Source organism: Pteropus medius, unplaced genomic scaffold (genome assembly GCF_902729225.1).
Source record: "Pteropus medius unplaced genomic scaffold, Ma_sr-lr_union100, whole genome shotgun sequence".
In the NCBI taxonomy this organism is placed as follows: Eukaryota; Metazoa; Chordata; class Mammalia; order Chiroptera; family Pteropodidae; genus Pteropus; species Pteropus medius.
In genome coordinates, this window is record NW_024350324.1 from 1895463 (window position 1) to 1911228 (window position 15766).

General features: G+C 62.5%; 1 protein-coding gene across 3 annotated transcripts in view; it reads left to right on the forward strand.

Annotated features, from left to right (window-relative positions):
- The window catches only part of NFIC (nuclear factor I C), a 45507-nt gene that overhangs the window by 9119 nt on the left and 20622 nt on the right, over positions 1 to 15766 (forward strand). For all 3 annotated transcript variants that reach the window (XM_039839218.1, XM_039839215.1, XM_039839217.1), the window contains exon 2: positions 5404 to 5935. In XM_039839218.1, the coding sequence (XP_039695152.1) occupies positions 5404 to 5935 (532 nt within the window). The remainder of the gene's footprint in view (positions 1 to 5403; positions 5936 to 15766) is intronic.

The window sequence follows — 15766 nt, forward strand, 5'->3', positions numbered from 1 at the left end:
GTCTGTCTCTGTCTGTCTGTCTGTCTGTCTCTGCCTGAGCCTCCCTCCCTCCCTGTCTCATGCCAAACAGATGGGAAATGCCTGCAGACCGCCAGGCCAGGCCCGGGGCCTCCCGCCCGCGTCCGTCCGTGCACCAGTGACTGTCAACCGCAGTCTGCAGTGCGGGGGCGCCCACGGGCCGAGCCGCACACCGCCGCACACTCATGCGCTCTCCCCGACGTGACACCTATGGGGACACAGTCCCACCCCCGTGGGGGTCCGTGGAAGCCTGGGGGTGGCCTCGGGCCTGCATGCAGACCTTGCCCAGGAGGCTCGGGATGGCCCCCTCTCTCCAGCGTTGTGACTCTGGGCAGTGACCTGCCCCCTCCTCCCACCGTGTCCGCCCGTGAGATGAAGTAAGCGGGAACTCTGAAGTCCCCTGCTGCCTGAAGATCCGGGGAGGCTGGGCACCTCAGGTGCTGGGCACGGGGCAGGGCCTGGCACACAGTCGGCGCTCATACATGTTTGTTGCGTGAGTGACTGGTGGGTGGCTCTGCCAGTTGAGGGAAGATACCCGAGCCTCTGAACCTCAGTCTCTCCCCCACCGTGTCCCCAGTGGGGAACACCACTCTGCCTTGCCTCGATGCTTCACCTTTAGCTCATGCCTGGTATACAGTAGGCACCAAATAACTGTGGCTGGCAGCAGCCCCACAAAAACTGGAGCTTTGATGCCAGAGGGTTTTTCCGTCGGCCTTTCCTCCCGGCCCAGCCCTGCCCAGGGTCTGCCTGGGTTTGGCCGGACCCGAGTGGGTACAAGCAGCCTTTGTCAGCCGGGGTGCGCGAATGGGGGTGACAGGCAGGGGTGAATGTTCCTTCACTGGGCTGGGTTCTGGGGGTGCAGGTCGAATCTGTCTCCTCGAGGGGGTGCAGTCTAGGTGAGGGGAAGGGCTGGGAACAAGGTGGCAGGCAGGACCAGGCCTCTGCTTTGGCTGGAGCAGGAGGGGGCGGCGTGTGCCCCGGGACGGAGTGGGGACAGGAGCACGTGGAATTCAGGGAGCAGACAGGGTGCGAGCGGGCATCGCTGGGGGGGCCCCACGGCTGGGACCAGACCGTGTGCTCCAGGGGCCCAGCAGAGGGGACGAGGGGTCGGGGGGTGCAGTCACGGGGAGCCAGCTTCAGGCCCCAGCTTTCGGCCGGTGGCTTCAATGCTCGCTGCCCCGGTCTCTCCCTCTGAACAGTGAGCACCCCACCCCCTGGGGGAGATGGGGTGCACCTGGCACCACCCCCAGCTAAAAATGCTCAGCCTCCAGAAGGCACTTGTTTCTCTCGAACACGGTGGCCCTCTGGCTCAGCCCCCATCCTCCTCCTGAGACAACAAGCCACAGGGAGGGAAGTCGGGGGACCTGGGACTGAGACCCACTGGTCAGTGTGGCAGGGGCTACGCTCTCTGGTCTCGGTTTACCCTGGGGTCCGTGAGGCCTCGCACGGGCTGCCCGGCCCTCCGTGCCCTCCTGACTGCCCACCCCCGCCACTCCCCTGCAGCAGCCTCGCCGGCCTCCTCACCGTCCGGGAAAACGCTAGGCACAGTCCTGCCCCCGGCTCTTTGCATGTGTCGTTTGCCTGGAACGCTCCCACTCTGCGTTGTCACCTTCGGGTCTTGTTCTAGTGTCCTCTCCTGCGGGGGACCCTCCATGACCACCCCCAGCTAAAAATCAACCTCCGAGGGATGGCCCGCCCCACCTCCAGCTCCTTTAAAAGTTCTTCGAACCTTGTTTGTTCAGCCCGACATCGTGTTACATACTTGTTGGCTTGTTGCATGTCCATCCTGCCCCAGATCAGGGTCCAGGCGGGGCCAAGCCCAGGTCCCCGCGGGGTCCCCGGTGCCATGCGTGGAGCTGGCATGCAGCAGACATTCAGTAAACGTCTGTGGGACACCTGAAGGACTCTCCCTCCCTGGGTACGAACTGAGGCACTGAGCTTACAAGAAGGGGTGGCCCTGTGCTAGAAACCTCAACTCTGGTGCCAGATGGGTCTGTGTCTGCGTGTGAGCTCCGCCGTTTGTCACTTAACCTGGAGGATGGGACCTTGGAAGCAGGGCGTTGAAGGGTGCATAGGAGTTTGGGATGAGCTCTTAGGTAGAGTCACAGTAATGTTTGTTGAGTGGCTCAGTGGATGAAGGAGAGAGAGTCCTTCCCAGAGCACTTTTGGGGTGAGAAGTGGCGTTTCGTGTCCTGGTCTGCTGCCCGGGACAGTCAGTGTGGGAGAACCGCGGGGAGTCCCAGGGAGGGGCACAGCTCAGGGCGCAGCTGTCCCATCCACAGGGCCCAGCCAGGGCTTGGACTCGGCGCTCACCTCCCAGCTGCTGGTGCCCTCCCTGGCCAGGAAGTCCCAGTGGGCCAAGTGGGGCTTCCGGGAAAGGCCTGGCCTCGCTCCGTGTCCCTGGAGCTCGTGTCTCTAGTTACCAGGGCGATAGACAAGCTCCCCAAGCCCCAGTGTTCCTTTCCGCCCATTGTACAGAATGGGAAACCGAGGCCCAAAGTGGAGCAGTGATTTGTTCTTGGGTCCTACAGAAGGTGAAAATGGAAGCTGATGTCACCCAGCCTCGGTCCCTCACAGGGTCTGCCTGGCAGTGGATGCCTCCCTTGGCCCTGGGCCTCGGGGTTGGGGGAGGGGGCGAGAGCTGCACTCAGGGCCCCCAGCTTGCGTGGCCCAGGCTAGGTCTGGGGGAACCCTGAGGAGGGCAGGAAAGGCTGCCTGAAGGACCACTGCAGCTAGGGCTTTGAGGGATGTGTAGGAGTTCAGGAGGGTTCTCGGCATCCAGCTTGCCTTGGCCAGCTCCTCCTCCCCATCAGCCAGCGAGGGCATCGGGAGGTGCCTGGGGACGAGGCCTTGGTTGTTGCAGGTCTTGTGGGACAAAGAGAGTGACAGGCCTGCCTCTCACCTGGCCTAACCTCCCCGAGAGGACGAGGGGGGACGGGGCAGCCGGTCTATGACCCAGTTACAGACTGTTTGTCTCCCTTCCTCCAGGACCAGCTGGAGTCACCGCTGACGTGGGCTTCCGCCCCTGCCCGCCTCCCTGACTCCCTTCCCCAGAGAGCGCCCGGAGCGGGGAGCGGGGCTCGGACTGGGGAGGAGCTGGCAGGGGATGGGGGCTCAGGGAGGAGAACCCCGAACCCAGAAGAGGAATTGAGGGAGAGGGGCTCAGAAGCGGAGGGTGCTCAGAGAAAGGGGTTCAAGGAAGAGGCGGACGGTCGCCCGCCCCTGCTGGCTGGCACCGTGGCTGTCCCTTCCCAGCTCCCGCTTATCAGGGCCCGAGTGATCGCCAGAACTTGGGTGGCAGCCACGGCCTAACGTCCCTGCCATCGCCCTGGCCCCCTGCCACCCTGGCATCCCCTCCACGGGGCGCAGAGGCCTGCACCTCTGTCGATTCCACCCCCGGCTACTCCAGCCAGACAGCCCGGGCTCTGGCCCCGGCTCTGCCGACCGGCAATGTGACCCCGGGCGAGTGGCTCCGCATCTCTGGGGCTGGCGCGTCAAGTGGCATTCAGGCACAGGACAGGCAAGTCCGAGGTTGGGCAGAAACTGGCAGGGGATGGGCCCCCTCCGTCCTTTCTCTGCCTCACCAGGTTGACGAGGAGCGGGGGGTGGGGGGGGTGGGAAGCGGAATAGGGCCCCGAGGTCCAGTGCCTGCCACAGCTGTTCCGGTGACTCACGCTTCGGGGGACATTGGAGTGGGGAGCTGGGCGCACAGGCCGAGCCCCGTCCTGCCCCACCCTGGCGAGGGCGGGAGGCTATTTCCAGAGCCTCGGTAATAGGTGAAATCTGAGGTCATCCCCCATCCTCCCCAGCACCCCATGGCCAGAGATAGCCCAAGGGGAGACGGAGTACAGAGCAGGGAGCTTGCACCAGGCAGGGGTACTGTGAGCATCCAGGCCTGGAGGCGGGGCTGAGCCCAGCCACATCCATCTAGAAAGCAAACCAAGAGCCCAGAGCAGCGGTTTCTCCTTTGTTCCCGAGACCCCAGCCTACTGGAGAGCAGGCTGTTCTGAGAACGGGGACCAATGGCCTTCATGGTGGGGGAGGTCCAGGGTTCTTATCCTTACACAGGCCCTGAGACCCCCCCGCGGGACCTAGGCCAGGTGTCTGCCCCTCTCTGAGCCTCTTCCCCCATCATACAACGGGGGAGCAGAGCCTTGGGCCTTTTCCTGTCTCCTGGAAGATTGCAAGCAACCGAAATAATCGTAACAACATCCATAGTAATAGTAACAGCGCAAGCTGGGTATGAATAATGGGGTTCGTAAGCCAGGAAGAGATATCACCCCGTTCAAGAAGCGCAGGCAAGAGGGGAGACCGATGTTTTTCTTCTGTCTTCCTTTCTCCGTGAGCGTCTCGCTCCGTGAGGCTGAGAAACCGTGAGGCGGGTTTTCTGCAGACCGTGTCCCTTGCTGGAAAATGGAGAGCATGACACGGCCTCCCTCCCGCGTAGAAAGGGGCGGGGGGCCTCCCGTGTGGCTCTCTGCGGGGCCCCACTGGGCTGCGGCTTTCGAAGGGGAAGTCAGACGGGTGTGGGGTCCAGGCCCGGCTCCTCATGACTGGGTCCCCTCTTGGGGCCTCGCTTTCCTTGTCTGTGAAATGGAATATGGGCCCAGCAATGCCGATGAGGCACGATGGGAGGGCGTGTTGAAGTCACAGCTCTAGCCAGGGCTCAGCCTCCCCAAGCCTCAGTTTTTCCATCTATGGAATGAATAGTTCTGTGGGGGACAGGGTAGGGTGAGCTGGCCCCCAGGGGCCCTCTCTCCAGCTCTGAACCCCCACGGTTGAGCTCTTCTGTCTCGAGAGCATTCTGACCTCGTGTTTCCTCAGGCCTCCGCGTTCCTGGCCCCTGCAATGGGTCTATGCCGGGAATCGCCCCTTTCCATCAGCCCCTGACGTTCAAGCATCCCTAGTCTCCGGCCGCAGGCCTCAGCCAGTCCTGTCTGCATGTGTGGTGTTTAGGGATGGCTCCTTGTGCCAAGGGCCAAGCCCTGGACGCCCCTGGCTTCTCCTGCCATCGCCAAGCACCCACCGTGTGCTCAGCTCTGCTCTCGGCGTTAGAGCTCACACTATGGTCCAGGGGCCCAGTGCCCGCCCTCCGTTTTTGTCAATAAAGTTTTATTGGGACTTTATTGGGCCCGGCGCCGCCCTTCACATCTCAGCCATGGTGAATGTTGGCCTGTGCGTCCCACCGATTTCAGGCCTCGGTTTCCCCATCTGGGCAATGGCTTCTTGCCCGGCCCCCCTCGAACTTCCGCTAGGTCCCCTCCGTTTTCCACGCGAGGCGGAGGGGTCTGTCTGGCCCTTTCTGTTGAGCAGGAGGAGGCCTCGGTCTCCTGAGTGGGTGCCCGGCCCCAGCACCTCCTGACCTCTGGCCTCTCCCGCCCGCAGGATGAGTTCCACCCATTCATCGAGGCGCTGCTGCCCCACGTGCGCGCCTTCGCCTACACCTGGTTCAACCTGCAGGCGCGGAAGCGCAAGTACTTCAAGAAGCATGAGAAGCGGATGTCCAAGGACGAGGAGCGCGCGGTGAAGGACGAGCTGCTGGGCGAGAAGGCCGAGGTGAAGCAGAAGTGGGCGTCGCGGCTGCTGGCTAAGCTGCGCAAGGACATCCGGCCCGAGTGCCGCGAGGACTTCGTGCTGGCCATCACCGGCAAGAAGGCGCCGGGCTGCGTGCTCTCCAACCCCGACCAGAAGGGCAAGATGCGCCGCATCGACTGCCTGCGCCAGGCCGACAAGGTGTGGCGGCTGGACCTGGTCATGGTCATCCTCTTCAAGGGCATCCCGCTGGAGAGCACCGACGGCGAGCGCCTGGTCAAGGCGGCGCAGTGCGGCCACCCGGTGCTCTGCGTGCAGCCGCACCACATCGGCGTGGCGGTCAAGGAGCTCGACCTCTACCTGGCCTACTTCGTGCGCGAGCGAGGTGAGCTGGGCGTGCGTGGGAGGCAGAGGGGGGTCTGGGGGAGGTGGAGGCGGGCCCACGCAAGGTCCAAGGGAAGAGGCAGACCCACGGAGGTTGGGGGGCGTGGGCGGGCAACTGCAAGGTCTGCGTGGGAGGCGCCGCGGGCACCGCGGAGGGAGGAGGCTGCTCATGCGCCGTAAGCTGGGAGGCCGGCGCAATGGAGGGTCTGAGCCGGAAAGTGGGCCTACACTAGGGTCCCAGGGGCGGGCTCCTGCGTCGTGAAGATCTAAGACAGCGGTCGCCAACCTTTGTGGCACCAGGGACGGGTGCGGTGCTCCTGTGAGACTTTTAACGCGGGATGATCTGAGGTGGAGCTGAGGCGGTGATGCTGGCTCTGGGGAGCGGCTGCAGATGCAGATGAAGCTTCACCTCCTGCTTTTCTGTCTGGCTCCTAACAGGACACCGACCAGTACAGGCCACGGGTTAGGGACCCCTGGTCTAAGGGAAAGAGATAGGGTTCAAGGAGAGGGGGAGGGGGAGGAGTCTGAAGGTAGAGGCAGGCCTTGACCTTGATGTCTAAGGGGGCTGGCAGGCACTGTCATGGGGTTGTGCGCTGTGAACACTGGATGATTGATTCTCAGACCTCCAGCAGAGGCCCGACGGGGCACACATTTGTGCCACGAGTGGGAAGCCGAGGTGCTGTGTGACTGTGGCTAGGTCACCGCCCTCTCTGGTCCCCTGCCTCGGCTCTTCCACGTGGGTGTTGCCTGGTTCTGCGGTCGGGTGCCTGAGGTTAGGACGAGCAGGGTTTGTGAGGGTGGGGAGATCTTTGACAGTTCCCTGGGACAGGAACTGAGGCTGAGCTGATCTGCAGGATTGCTGGGTGGTGACAGGGATGGGGGTGTTCCTGGAGGTCAGCAGCTTAGGCGGAGATGTCGAGGCTGGGTGTGTGGTCCAGTCTCTCTCGAGGTCGCAGGTGCTGGTGGCAAGGGCAGGGCCACTGCTTCCTGTCTGTGTGTCTGTGTTTCGGATGTAGCCCTAGTGTGACTTTGGACATAGTGGTCTGTGCCTCAGTGTCCCCCTCCGTACAATGGGGATAAGGACCATGCAGACTCCTAGCGATGGCATAAGGATTAGATGAGATCATGGAGCTCCGGCTCCCGCAGTGTGTGGTGGGAGGGAGAGTCAGCCAGACTTTCTCAGTCTTGACCTTGATTCCTCGACCTTGACCTGATCTGCCCCCTCCCCCAGCCCCGCCAATTAGCAACAAGCCCCCTGGGGCCTGCAGTGAAGCAGTGGGGGGAGTGGAGTCAGAGGGTGGGCGAGGTGACTGTTTCCAGGGAGGCCAGGGGCAGGGGCGGCCTTAGCTCATTACCATGCAGGTCTCCGGCTCCAGCCCAGCCCCCACCTCCTCCACGCTGAGCTGATAAAATTTTGAAGCAGAGTTTTCTGCTGGCATCAGCACAATCTCCGGGCGCCTCCCCTCCCCCAGCCGGTCCTCTCCCCGCTGGGCTCAGCAGGCAGGCCAGGCCTCCAGGCCTCCCCAGACACCTTCAAGCCTAGCTGCTATGCCTTTGACGGCCAGTCTGGTCAGCCTCCTCGAATGAGGGCCAGGGAAGGTCAAGGCTGCACCCTCCCCTGCTTCCAGCAGGCTCCATCATCCTCGGGGAATTTCTGCTCACTGGCCCCAGCTGACCCAGCCCCAGCTGGCCAGGAGTGAGGGTTGGGCACAAGAGCTGGGCCTGAATTCCGGCCCTGGCTCAACCGCCTGCTGCTGAATGATCTGGGCAAGTCACTTAACCTGTCTGCCCTGTTGCCTTGTCTGTAAAATGGGAAGCTCAGAAAGAAGCACCTGCTGGGATGTCGGATGCTCACAGTGAGTGGTCAGCAGCCCTGGCGGGGTTGAAGACGGGTGCCAGGCACAGGGCCAGGGCGCCTGGGATGGGCACTGCACGCCTTCATCATGGCTATGATTTTCCACCTCTGGGCCTTTTGCTCATGCTGTTCCCTCTGCCTGGAATGCCTTTCCCATGTGGAAAACTCCTGCTTATGCTTCAAAGCCCCAACTCTCAGCTCCACTTTCTCTCCGACGGGCATGTTTTTCCTGAGGTCTTGGCGAGTCTTTGCCATTTCTGCGAGGCAGGAATTGGAGCCATTTCACAAATGAGGAAACAGAGGCCCAAAGAGGGGACCTGTCCTGCCCGAGGTCACACGGTCGAGAGAGTGGAAGTGGGACTTGGGTGGACGCAGGTTCTGTCGCTGACCTTGCCTCCCCAGCCTCCCATGCCTGATGGCAGAGAGCGATGGAGGGGAGTCGCGCTTTGCAGTGTGGAAAGACCTTCAGACCGGGTCTGTGTCCTAGGCTTCCACCAGCCAAGGCCTCGTCCAAGGTCCCCAGGCTTGAGGCTATCCCCCAGGACCGCCGCTGAGCCCCGGCTCCCCGACATTTATCCCAGGACCCCTGTCCTGATTCTGGGCCAGAGTCAAGTCTGTTCTCAGCCAGGCAGATGTCAGTCTAATGGCAGGGAGAACTGGCCACCACCTCCCAGCTCCCAGCCTGTGGGTCCCAGGGCCGGATGGGGTCCCAGCCTAGGCCAGAGCACAGCATCCACTTTACTCGGCCCTGCTGAGAGGCCGCGGGATTGATGGGGGGTGGTGGCAGGCCTCAGTGGGCCTCCGGAGGGGTGCAGGGTGGATGTTGGGGGGCACCTGCCATATAGCTGAAAGGAAGTACCACCTCCAATGTCGGGAGTGAGGCCTCGGAGCCGACAGGACAGACACACCGAGATGCAGACAGAAGCACAGAGAGACAGAGAGACACAGAGAGCCTCCCGGAAACCGCTCAGGCCTGCCCGCTGGCACGCGGCCCTCCACTGTCCTTGGCCGAGGCCCGGCCCCACCCCCCAAGCCTCCTACCTCTCCCACAGAGTGTCAGGTGGACCGGTAGGGCCGTGCCCAAAGGGGAATCCCAGGCCTCTATCCGCAGTTTATTCTGGGGAACGTACGGGTGGGGACCAGCCATGAGAAGGTCCCTTCGACCCTGGGCTGCTGGAGTCCAGGTCACCTCCTGGGGCTGAATTTGGCTGCCCCAGGCGTCCATCTGGCGTCACCGAGGCCAGAAGAGCTTGGTTCTGGGGACTGGATGCAGTGCATGTCTTAGGGCCAGGCTAGGGAGCAGCTGGGGGTACTGTGATAAGGGGGTGACATGAGCTGCCTGCTAAGTGCAGGCACTTGTGGTGGCGAGGTGCCGTGTGCCCCTGAGCAGGGGACGGGGAAGCTGACGGTCCACAGTTAAGTGAATAAGAACATGCCGGGAGGTAAATAAAGCAGGAGGGGTGTGAGAGGGTGCGGGGCGCTCTAGACAGGGAGGGCCTCTCGGAGGAGGTGACTTTTGAAGCTGGCGAGGGAGGCCCGGGGCAGTGAGAAGGCACCGGACAGGGTCGCGGCCGATGCGAGGACTCTGGGGCTGCGGTGGCCGAGAGGCCGCTGGAGAGGGCAGCGGGCAGGCCAGGGATGGGTGAGCCCGGCGCTCCTCAGCCTGCCTGGCACTCGGGAAGGAGCCTGGAGGAGAAAGGGCCCAGAGAGGGAAGCCTCCCGCCCAGCCCTGAAGCCCAGCCAGGCTCCCCGCCCCCTCCATCGGCCTGGGAAACCTGAGGCTGGCAGGCTCTGTGCCACGGGTGGTGGGGGAGGGGCTGCCAGGCCCGCACTCCAGGCAGCTGCCAGCCCTCCCCAGCCACCAGCCCAGCTGGTGCCCATGTGCTGACGCCGCCGCGGGCCGGCCTCCTGTTCCCGCCTTGTGCGGTGCCAACCTCCCAGCATGGCGCTGTGGGCAGGGGCCGGCTTGGGAGGCTCGCAGTGGAGAGGGGCGGCCCAGGGAGTGGGGCAGGAGGAACGGGGGATGGGGGGTCCCAACCCCTCCTGGATGGAACGGGCAGCCATCACGACAGAGGTAATAGCCACCGTGAGCACTTACCGAGTGATTGAATTCTGTCCACCACCCTGGGAGAGAGAGATTTCTCCCATGCTTCCCGTAAGGAAACAGGCCCAGAGACAGTCAGGCCCTTGCCCAAGGTCACACAGCTCCAAAGAGGCCGAGTGGAATGAGAACCCACGGATTCTGAGTCCTCGAAACCCCGAAGAGAAAAAAAAAACACCTAAAAAATACTCCTGCAGTTAACTGGTGGGACGTGGGTCCCTTCCAGTGTACAGATGATAGAAAGATCGAGCCCTGAGCACGGAGTGAATACATGGCTGACGAGGGGTGAACCGTGTGAAAGGGTCTGCCTGCCATGCCTGGGCCCGGGAGCCTGGGAGGTCTCCACGCAGGGCACCCTGGGCTCAGGTGACAAGAGAACGTGCCCAAGCCTGCAGGGGGCTTGGTGCGGCCACAGCGCTGCCCCTGGCTTGCTGTGCGACTTAGGGCAAAGTCCTGTCTTCTCTGGTCTGGGGTGGGGGCAGGAAAGCGGGGCCTCGTGGGCCACAGAGAGAAGCGGGCGGGCCCTGCCCGAGGGTTTCCATCCTTCTGGGGCCCCTCGCTGATCTTCGTCCCGGCACTGGACACTGCCCTGGGAGACAGGGTGGACGGTGGGTGCGTGAGGGTGCTTGTTTCTTTGTACCGCAACACAGTTCACGTCCATGCTTGCGTGAGCTGCGTCTCCGTCCGAGCCTCAGTTTCCCCCTCTGTAAACGGGGTGAATCTAAGCCGTGTGCACTGCATCGAGGGGTTCCAGAAAAGCATACAGGAGGCACTGAATAAACACTCTGTCCCTTGCCAGGAGGCATCAGGCAGACCTCGGTTCTGCTCTGAGCGTCTTTCTGCCCACCCAGGGAACCCACAGGGGCACCCATGACCCAGGCGGGCTCCCACTGGGGGCCGGGCCGCGTCGCCTCGCCAGGTGTCTGGGTGGCGGAGGGTGAGGGGCTCCCAGCAGCCTGATTTTCCCAGGGCTGGGCGGCCAGGTGTGCCAGCTGTCCGTCTGTGCAGGGGAGTCGCTGCACGGGTGTGAGCTGACTGGGTATTTATAGCGATGGCGGGAGGCCTCCGTTAGTGGCCAGGAGGGACCAACAGGTGAGGGTCCTGCTTACACAACAAGCCTGGAGCCCACCGGGCGGCTGCAAAGCAACAAGCAGTCAGGAGCATATGAGTGGACTTAAAAACAGTTAAAATGGTAAATTTCATGGTATTGCTGTCATACCACAATTTAAAGAACTATTTTTTTGTTAATAATGACGGATAAGTAGCGATGCCTCTTATACGTATAGCGTGATGATGAGTAGTTCATGGAGTGGCAATAGAATAGTGATGACGATCGCGGCCACTGCCACCATCATCCCTGTGGTCCCCAGGCCCGCTCTGTCCCCAGGCCCGCTGGGCGGCCTCGGGCAGGTTAGCGTCCATCTCTGTGCTTCTGTTTATACATCTACGAAATTGGCACAGGGAGCATCCGCAATAGGGTCTCAGATAGCATCTGTGAGAAAGAGGGGCATCTCAGCATGGAGGCGCTCAGACATGGCAGAGCCTGGTAAGTGGCCCCACCAACGGATGCCCCGGCACGTGCGTCCAGGTTACACATCCACACACAGGGCTGGAGTGCCAAGGGTCCTCTTGTCCACACAGGCAGGCCCAGCCTGCCGAGGAGCCAGCAGAAGCAGAAGAGTGACGGGGCTGCAGTTGGCACCCTGGCCCTGTGCCCGGGGAGCTAAGGGGTGGCCGAGGGCAGCTAGGGACATCTCCGGGCCCCCTTTCCCAGCCAGCTGCCGGGCCAGCCCCTCTCCCTCTAGCTGGGTGTGGGCAGGAAGTCACAGATGGTCAGAGTCGGTGAGGGATGAGGGAGGGGGCACTTGGTGACACAGATATCACGTCCATATGGGGAAACTGAGGCCCAGGGAGGGGCATGGCACTGCCAAGGCTGCCCTTCGTCTGCTGCGTTCTGACCCATCCTCTGTTCCAGGCCAACTTGTGGGGCGCCATGGCAGGGAAAGGGGGGCCCGTGGATCTCAGAATAAATGACTTGTAATTTGAGAAGGGGTTCTAGGACTGGGGTTTGGGGGGTCTCTGGGATACCAGAGCTGAGGCGGCTGCTAGATCCTCCCCGAGGGACACGTTCTAAGATTCCCAGAGCTGGGGTCCTCGGCCTCAGGCGATTTTGCAATTCTGTTAGCTGAGTCCCAGCACTACCCGGCCCAGTGTGAGCCACATATCCAACATTTTCCTGTATTCACACTTACAAGTATGAACCGGCAGGGGAAATTCATTTTAGCAACCTATTCCCCTTAAGCCTGGACATCCAAAATAGTGTCATTTGGACACATAATAAATAGGAAAAGGTTATTGAGATATCTTCCTTTCTTTTTCGTCCCAAGTCTGTGAAATCCAGCATGTCCTGACACTCACATCTGCATTCCGACCTGCCACGTTCGAGGCGCCAACGCCACGTGTGGCCGGCGGCTGCCATGTCAGGCGGCTCGCCTCTAGAACATCTGAGTTCTAGAGCATTCCGAGGCAGACCTCCGATCCGCCAAGTTGGGTCATGCGAATGCGGGGGGGAGTGGCTTTGAGAAGGTGTCACCTGGGGGCTTTTGAGTACCGGAAGATGAGGTGTCCCCATCCGGGCGGACCACTCTCTGGGGGGGGCCATCCTGGGCTCTGTGGGGTGTGAAGCAGCATTCCTGGTCCCACCCACTCGATGTCAGGAGTCCACCCCCCCCACCATAGAGACAATGAAAAATATCTCCAGAGCATCACCCCACAAGAACCACTGTACTAAAGCGAAGCCTTAGACTTCTTTGAACTGGGTTATTTCATCCCCTGGGAAGCGGTTCCAGCGTCCCTCCGGCTGTTCCTTGCTCCAGAACTCCTCAAGTGAATTCTTGACCATTGGGGAGCAGGATCCCCAATTTCCTGAGTGGGGTTTCCGGGCGTCCAGAAGCGAACTCCAGCACTCTTTACGTCAAGTGTTTGCTCACCCGAGGACAAGCTCTAGAAGTCTGTGAGTTGGGTTCTGGAACAGTCCAGGGTGGGTCCTAGAATCCTCAGAGGCAGGGACCCAGAAAGATCGAGCCAGAGTCTGGGAACCTCCCTCAGACACCAGTGACCCTGCAGATCATCCAGCCCAGATGCCGCAGAGGGAAGAGGAGGTGCGTTTTAGTTTCTCTGAGGCTCCGTCCGTCTTGGGTTGGATGGCCCCCCGCCCCATGCAAGGCGAGGCATTTGGGAGCAGCCGGTAGGGGTACGGGGCCGTGAGAACCCGGCAGCAGGCGGGCCGGGAATAGGCGTCAAGACTATTTAATCCCTGGAAAATATCCGTGGTTTACTGGGTGTGGGATGTGGGATCTGGTTGTTTCCAGAGGCGTTGCGGGACTGGGGGCGCATAGTAGGTCCTCGGTCGAAGGCAATGGCTCTAATAGGCGGTGGTGATGGCTGGCAGGAGGCGAGGGGTGTCTGCCTGTGTGTTGGGGTGCTGACGGGAACTGTAGGCGTGTCGAGGGCTTACCGGGCTGAAGCCTCAGCATGTGTCACAAAGCGTCTGTAGTATTTCATTTCACCTGACTCCCCTGGGGGTAGGGACGATCATTAACTGCGTTTAACAGATGGGGAAATTGAGGCCCAGAGAGGCAAAGCCACTGGCCCGTGGAGTCAGGATTGAAAGCCAGGTCTCGTGGCTCAGGGGGCCCACAGAGGTCGCCCGGGGAAGGGGCTATTTGGGGTGTGTCAGGGGCCTCCCCAGAATGTCCCAGGAGCCCCACTTGGGCCCAGAGGACTTCGGTGCTGGTGTGCGACGCCAGGTTCAGCTGGATCATGGGGCGACTTTGGGGGCTGCAGCCTGGCGGGGGGCGGGCGAGCCCCACACCTCAGGGAGGCTGAGGCGCAGCCTAGACCAGCCGTCTCCCTTTCCGTGTCTCTGTCTGTGGGTCTCTGTCTCTCTCCCTGTCCCTGTCTCTGCTCTGCCCACCCCTGGTCTCCCTGCCTTTGCCGGTCTGCTCCCCGCCTCCCACCCCAGGCCCGCCTGTGGGCTGCCCGGAGGCGGAGGCGGCAGCTGAATGGGCTCCTTGTTCCTGACCACGCCCGCCCCTGGGGTCACCCTGGGACAAGCCCTGGCAGCCTGCTGCCTTAAAGGGCCAGCACCCAGAGGGGAAGGGAGGGAGAGACCGCCCGTGCACCCAAGCCCCGCCCCTCCCCAAGATGGTGCGTGGTGAGGGGGGAGGGTGCCATACCCAGACACCCCAACCCCACATGGTCAGGGGGCAGGCCGGGGCTGGGGAGGCCGGCCTGGGGGAGGGGACAGTGCGCGCGTGTCAAAGTTGGGTTTGACCTTGGATGTACCCTTCCCCTCTCTCCGTGCCTCAGTTTCCCCATCTGTGTTCGGGGCTCCTCGTGCTCACCCCCAGGGGTTTGGGGACAGATGGAGCAGTATCTGGGCCGAGCCGTGGTGTCGCCGGCTCGCTTCCTGGGCCCGCCTGCCTGCCCTGGGCCTCTCGCAAGCAGGCGCCCCACACGCCGTGCGGACAGGGCGACCACCCCTGCTTTTCTCCGTGCCTCGGTTTCCCCACAGGCAGAACGAATAAGCCAGCTCATAGCATCGGGAGGATTTAAAGCGAGGCCCAGCACCACGTTTCAGGCTGCATTTCTCGAGTGCCGGCTACACACCAGGCCTTGCTGGGAAGGGTCCTGTTTGCAGCCCTGTCTGGAGAGACCGAGGCTCCCGCTAGGCTGCACGGCCCGGACGTCGCCCCAGCTCTGCAGCTCCCTCTCTGGGCCTCAGTTTCACCTTCAGAGCAATGGGAACGGCCTCCCCCCATCCCCTCCCCCCCACCCCGTACGCTTGTACACCAGAGGCCTTTCACTTTCTCCAGCCCAGAGGGTGCTGCTCTGGGAGTCGGGGTGTCCCCTGGGCCCGAGCTGCACCTCGCGGCCGCTCGGGGCCATCGTGGAGGCCGGGCGCCCCGGGCCGGCCCCACAGACAGCCTGGGACAGGTTGCTGCCGGATGGACAAGCCTGTTCCCTGCTTTCTTATGTAACCGGGTTATGCAAGGGCAGCTGGCCTGCTTACATAAGGGGAGGCGGGCCAGGCCCCAGCTAGGGAGGGGGAGGCTCTTAAAGGGGCGCGTGCACCCCGCGTCTCCCCCTCGGGGCCCCACGCAAGCCCCAGAGGGGCGCCTCACGAAGCCTGCCCGGGGCCGTGCGTGTCGATGGCATCGGTGCCACCATCGCTGTTGACATTGTTCACTGTCACGTGTCCTTTCCCAGGGGCAGCGGGTGAGTTGGGCAGGGCCAAGCCCCGGCCCGGCCCCCTTGGCTTCTGGTGCTCGGTTCCTCCCTCCTCTCCCTGAGCCTGTTTCCCCATCTGGGCAGTGGGGGGGGTGTCAGTGAAGGAAGGGCAAGCGGCATCCCTTTCTGGGCCTCGGTTTCCCTAGCCTCCTGAGGCTGCCGTGCACATGTGCTCGGCGTTCGGCCGACAGAACCACTCTGTCCCATCGCCGGCGAATGTTCATTAAGCGCTTGCTGTGTGCCAGGGACTCGTCTCGGTCCTGGGGACACCATAGCGAACGAGACGGACAAAACTCCAGCCTCGTGGGGCTCACAGTCTGTCGGGGGAAACAGACAGAGAGCAAAAAATTAACATCGGCTCATGATAAGGGCTACTGGGAAGAAGGCAGGGAGGCCAGGGGACACAGAGCGGTGGGCTGCTCGCGGGAGGTCCCCGTGAGGACTTCCCGTGTGAGCTGAGACCCGAGGGGCGAGGAGGAGGAACCAGCGTGGGACTCTATGAGGGAAGGGCACGCCAGGCAGCGGGCGCAGCCCGTGCAAAGGCCCTGGGGCAGGACCAGGCCTGGCGTGTTGGAGGAACAGAG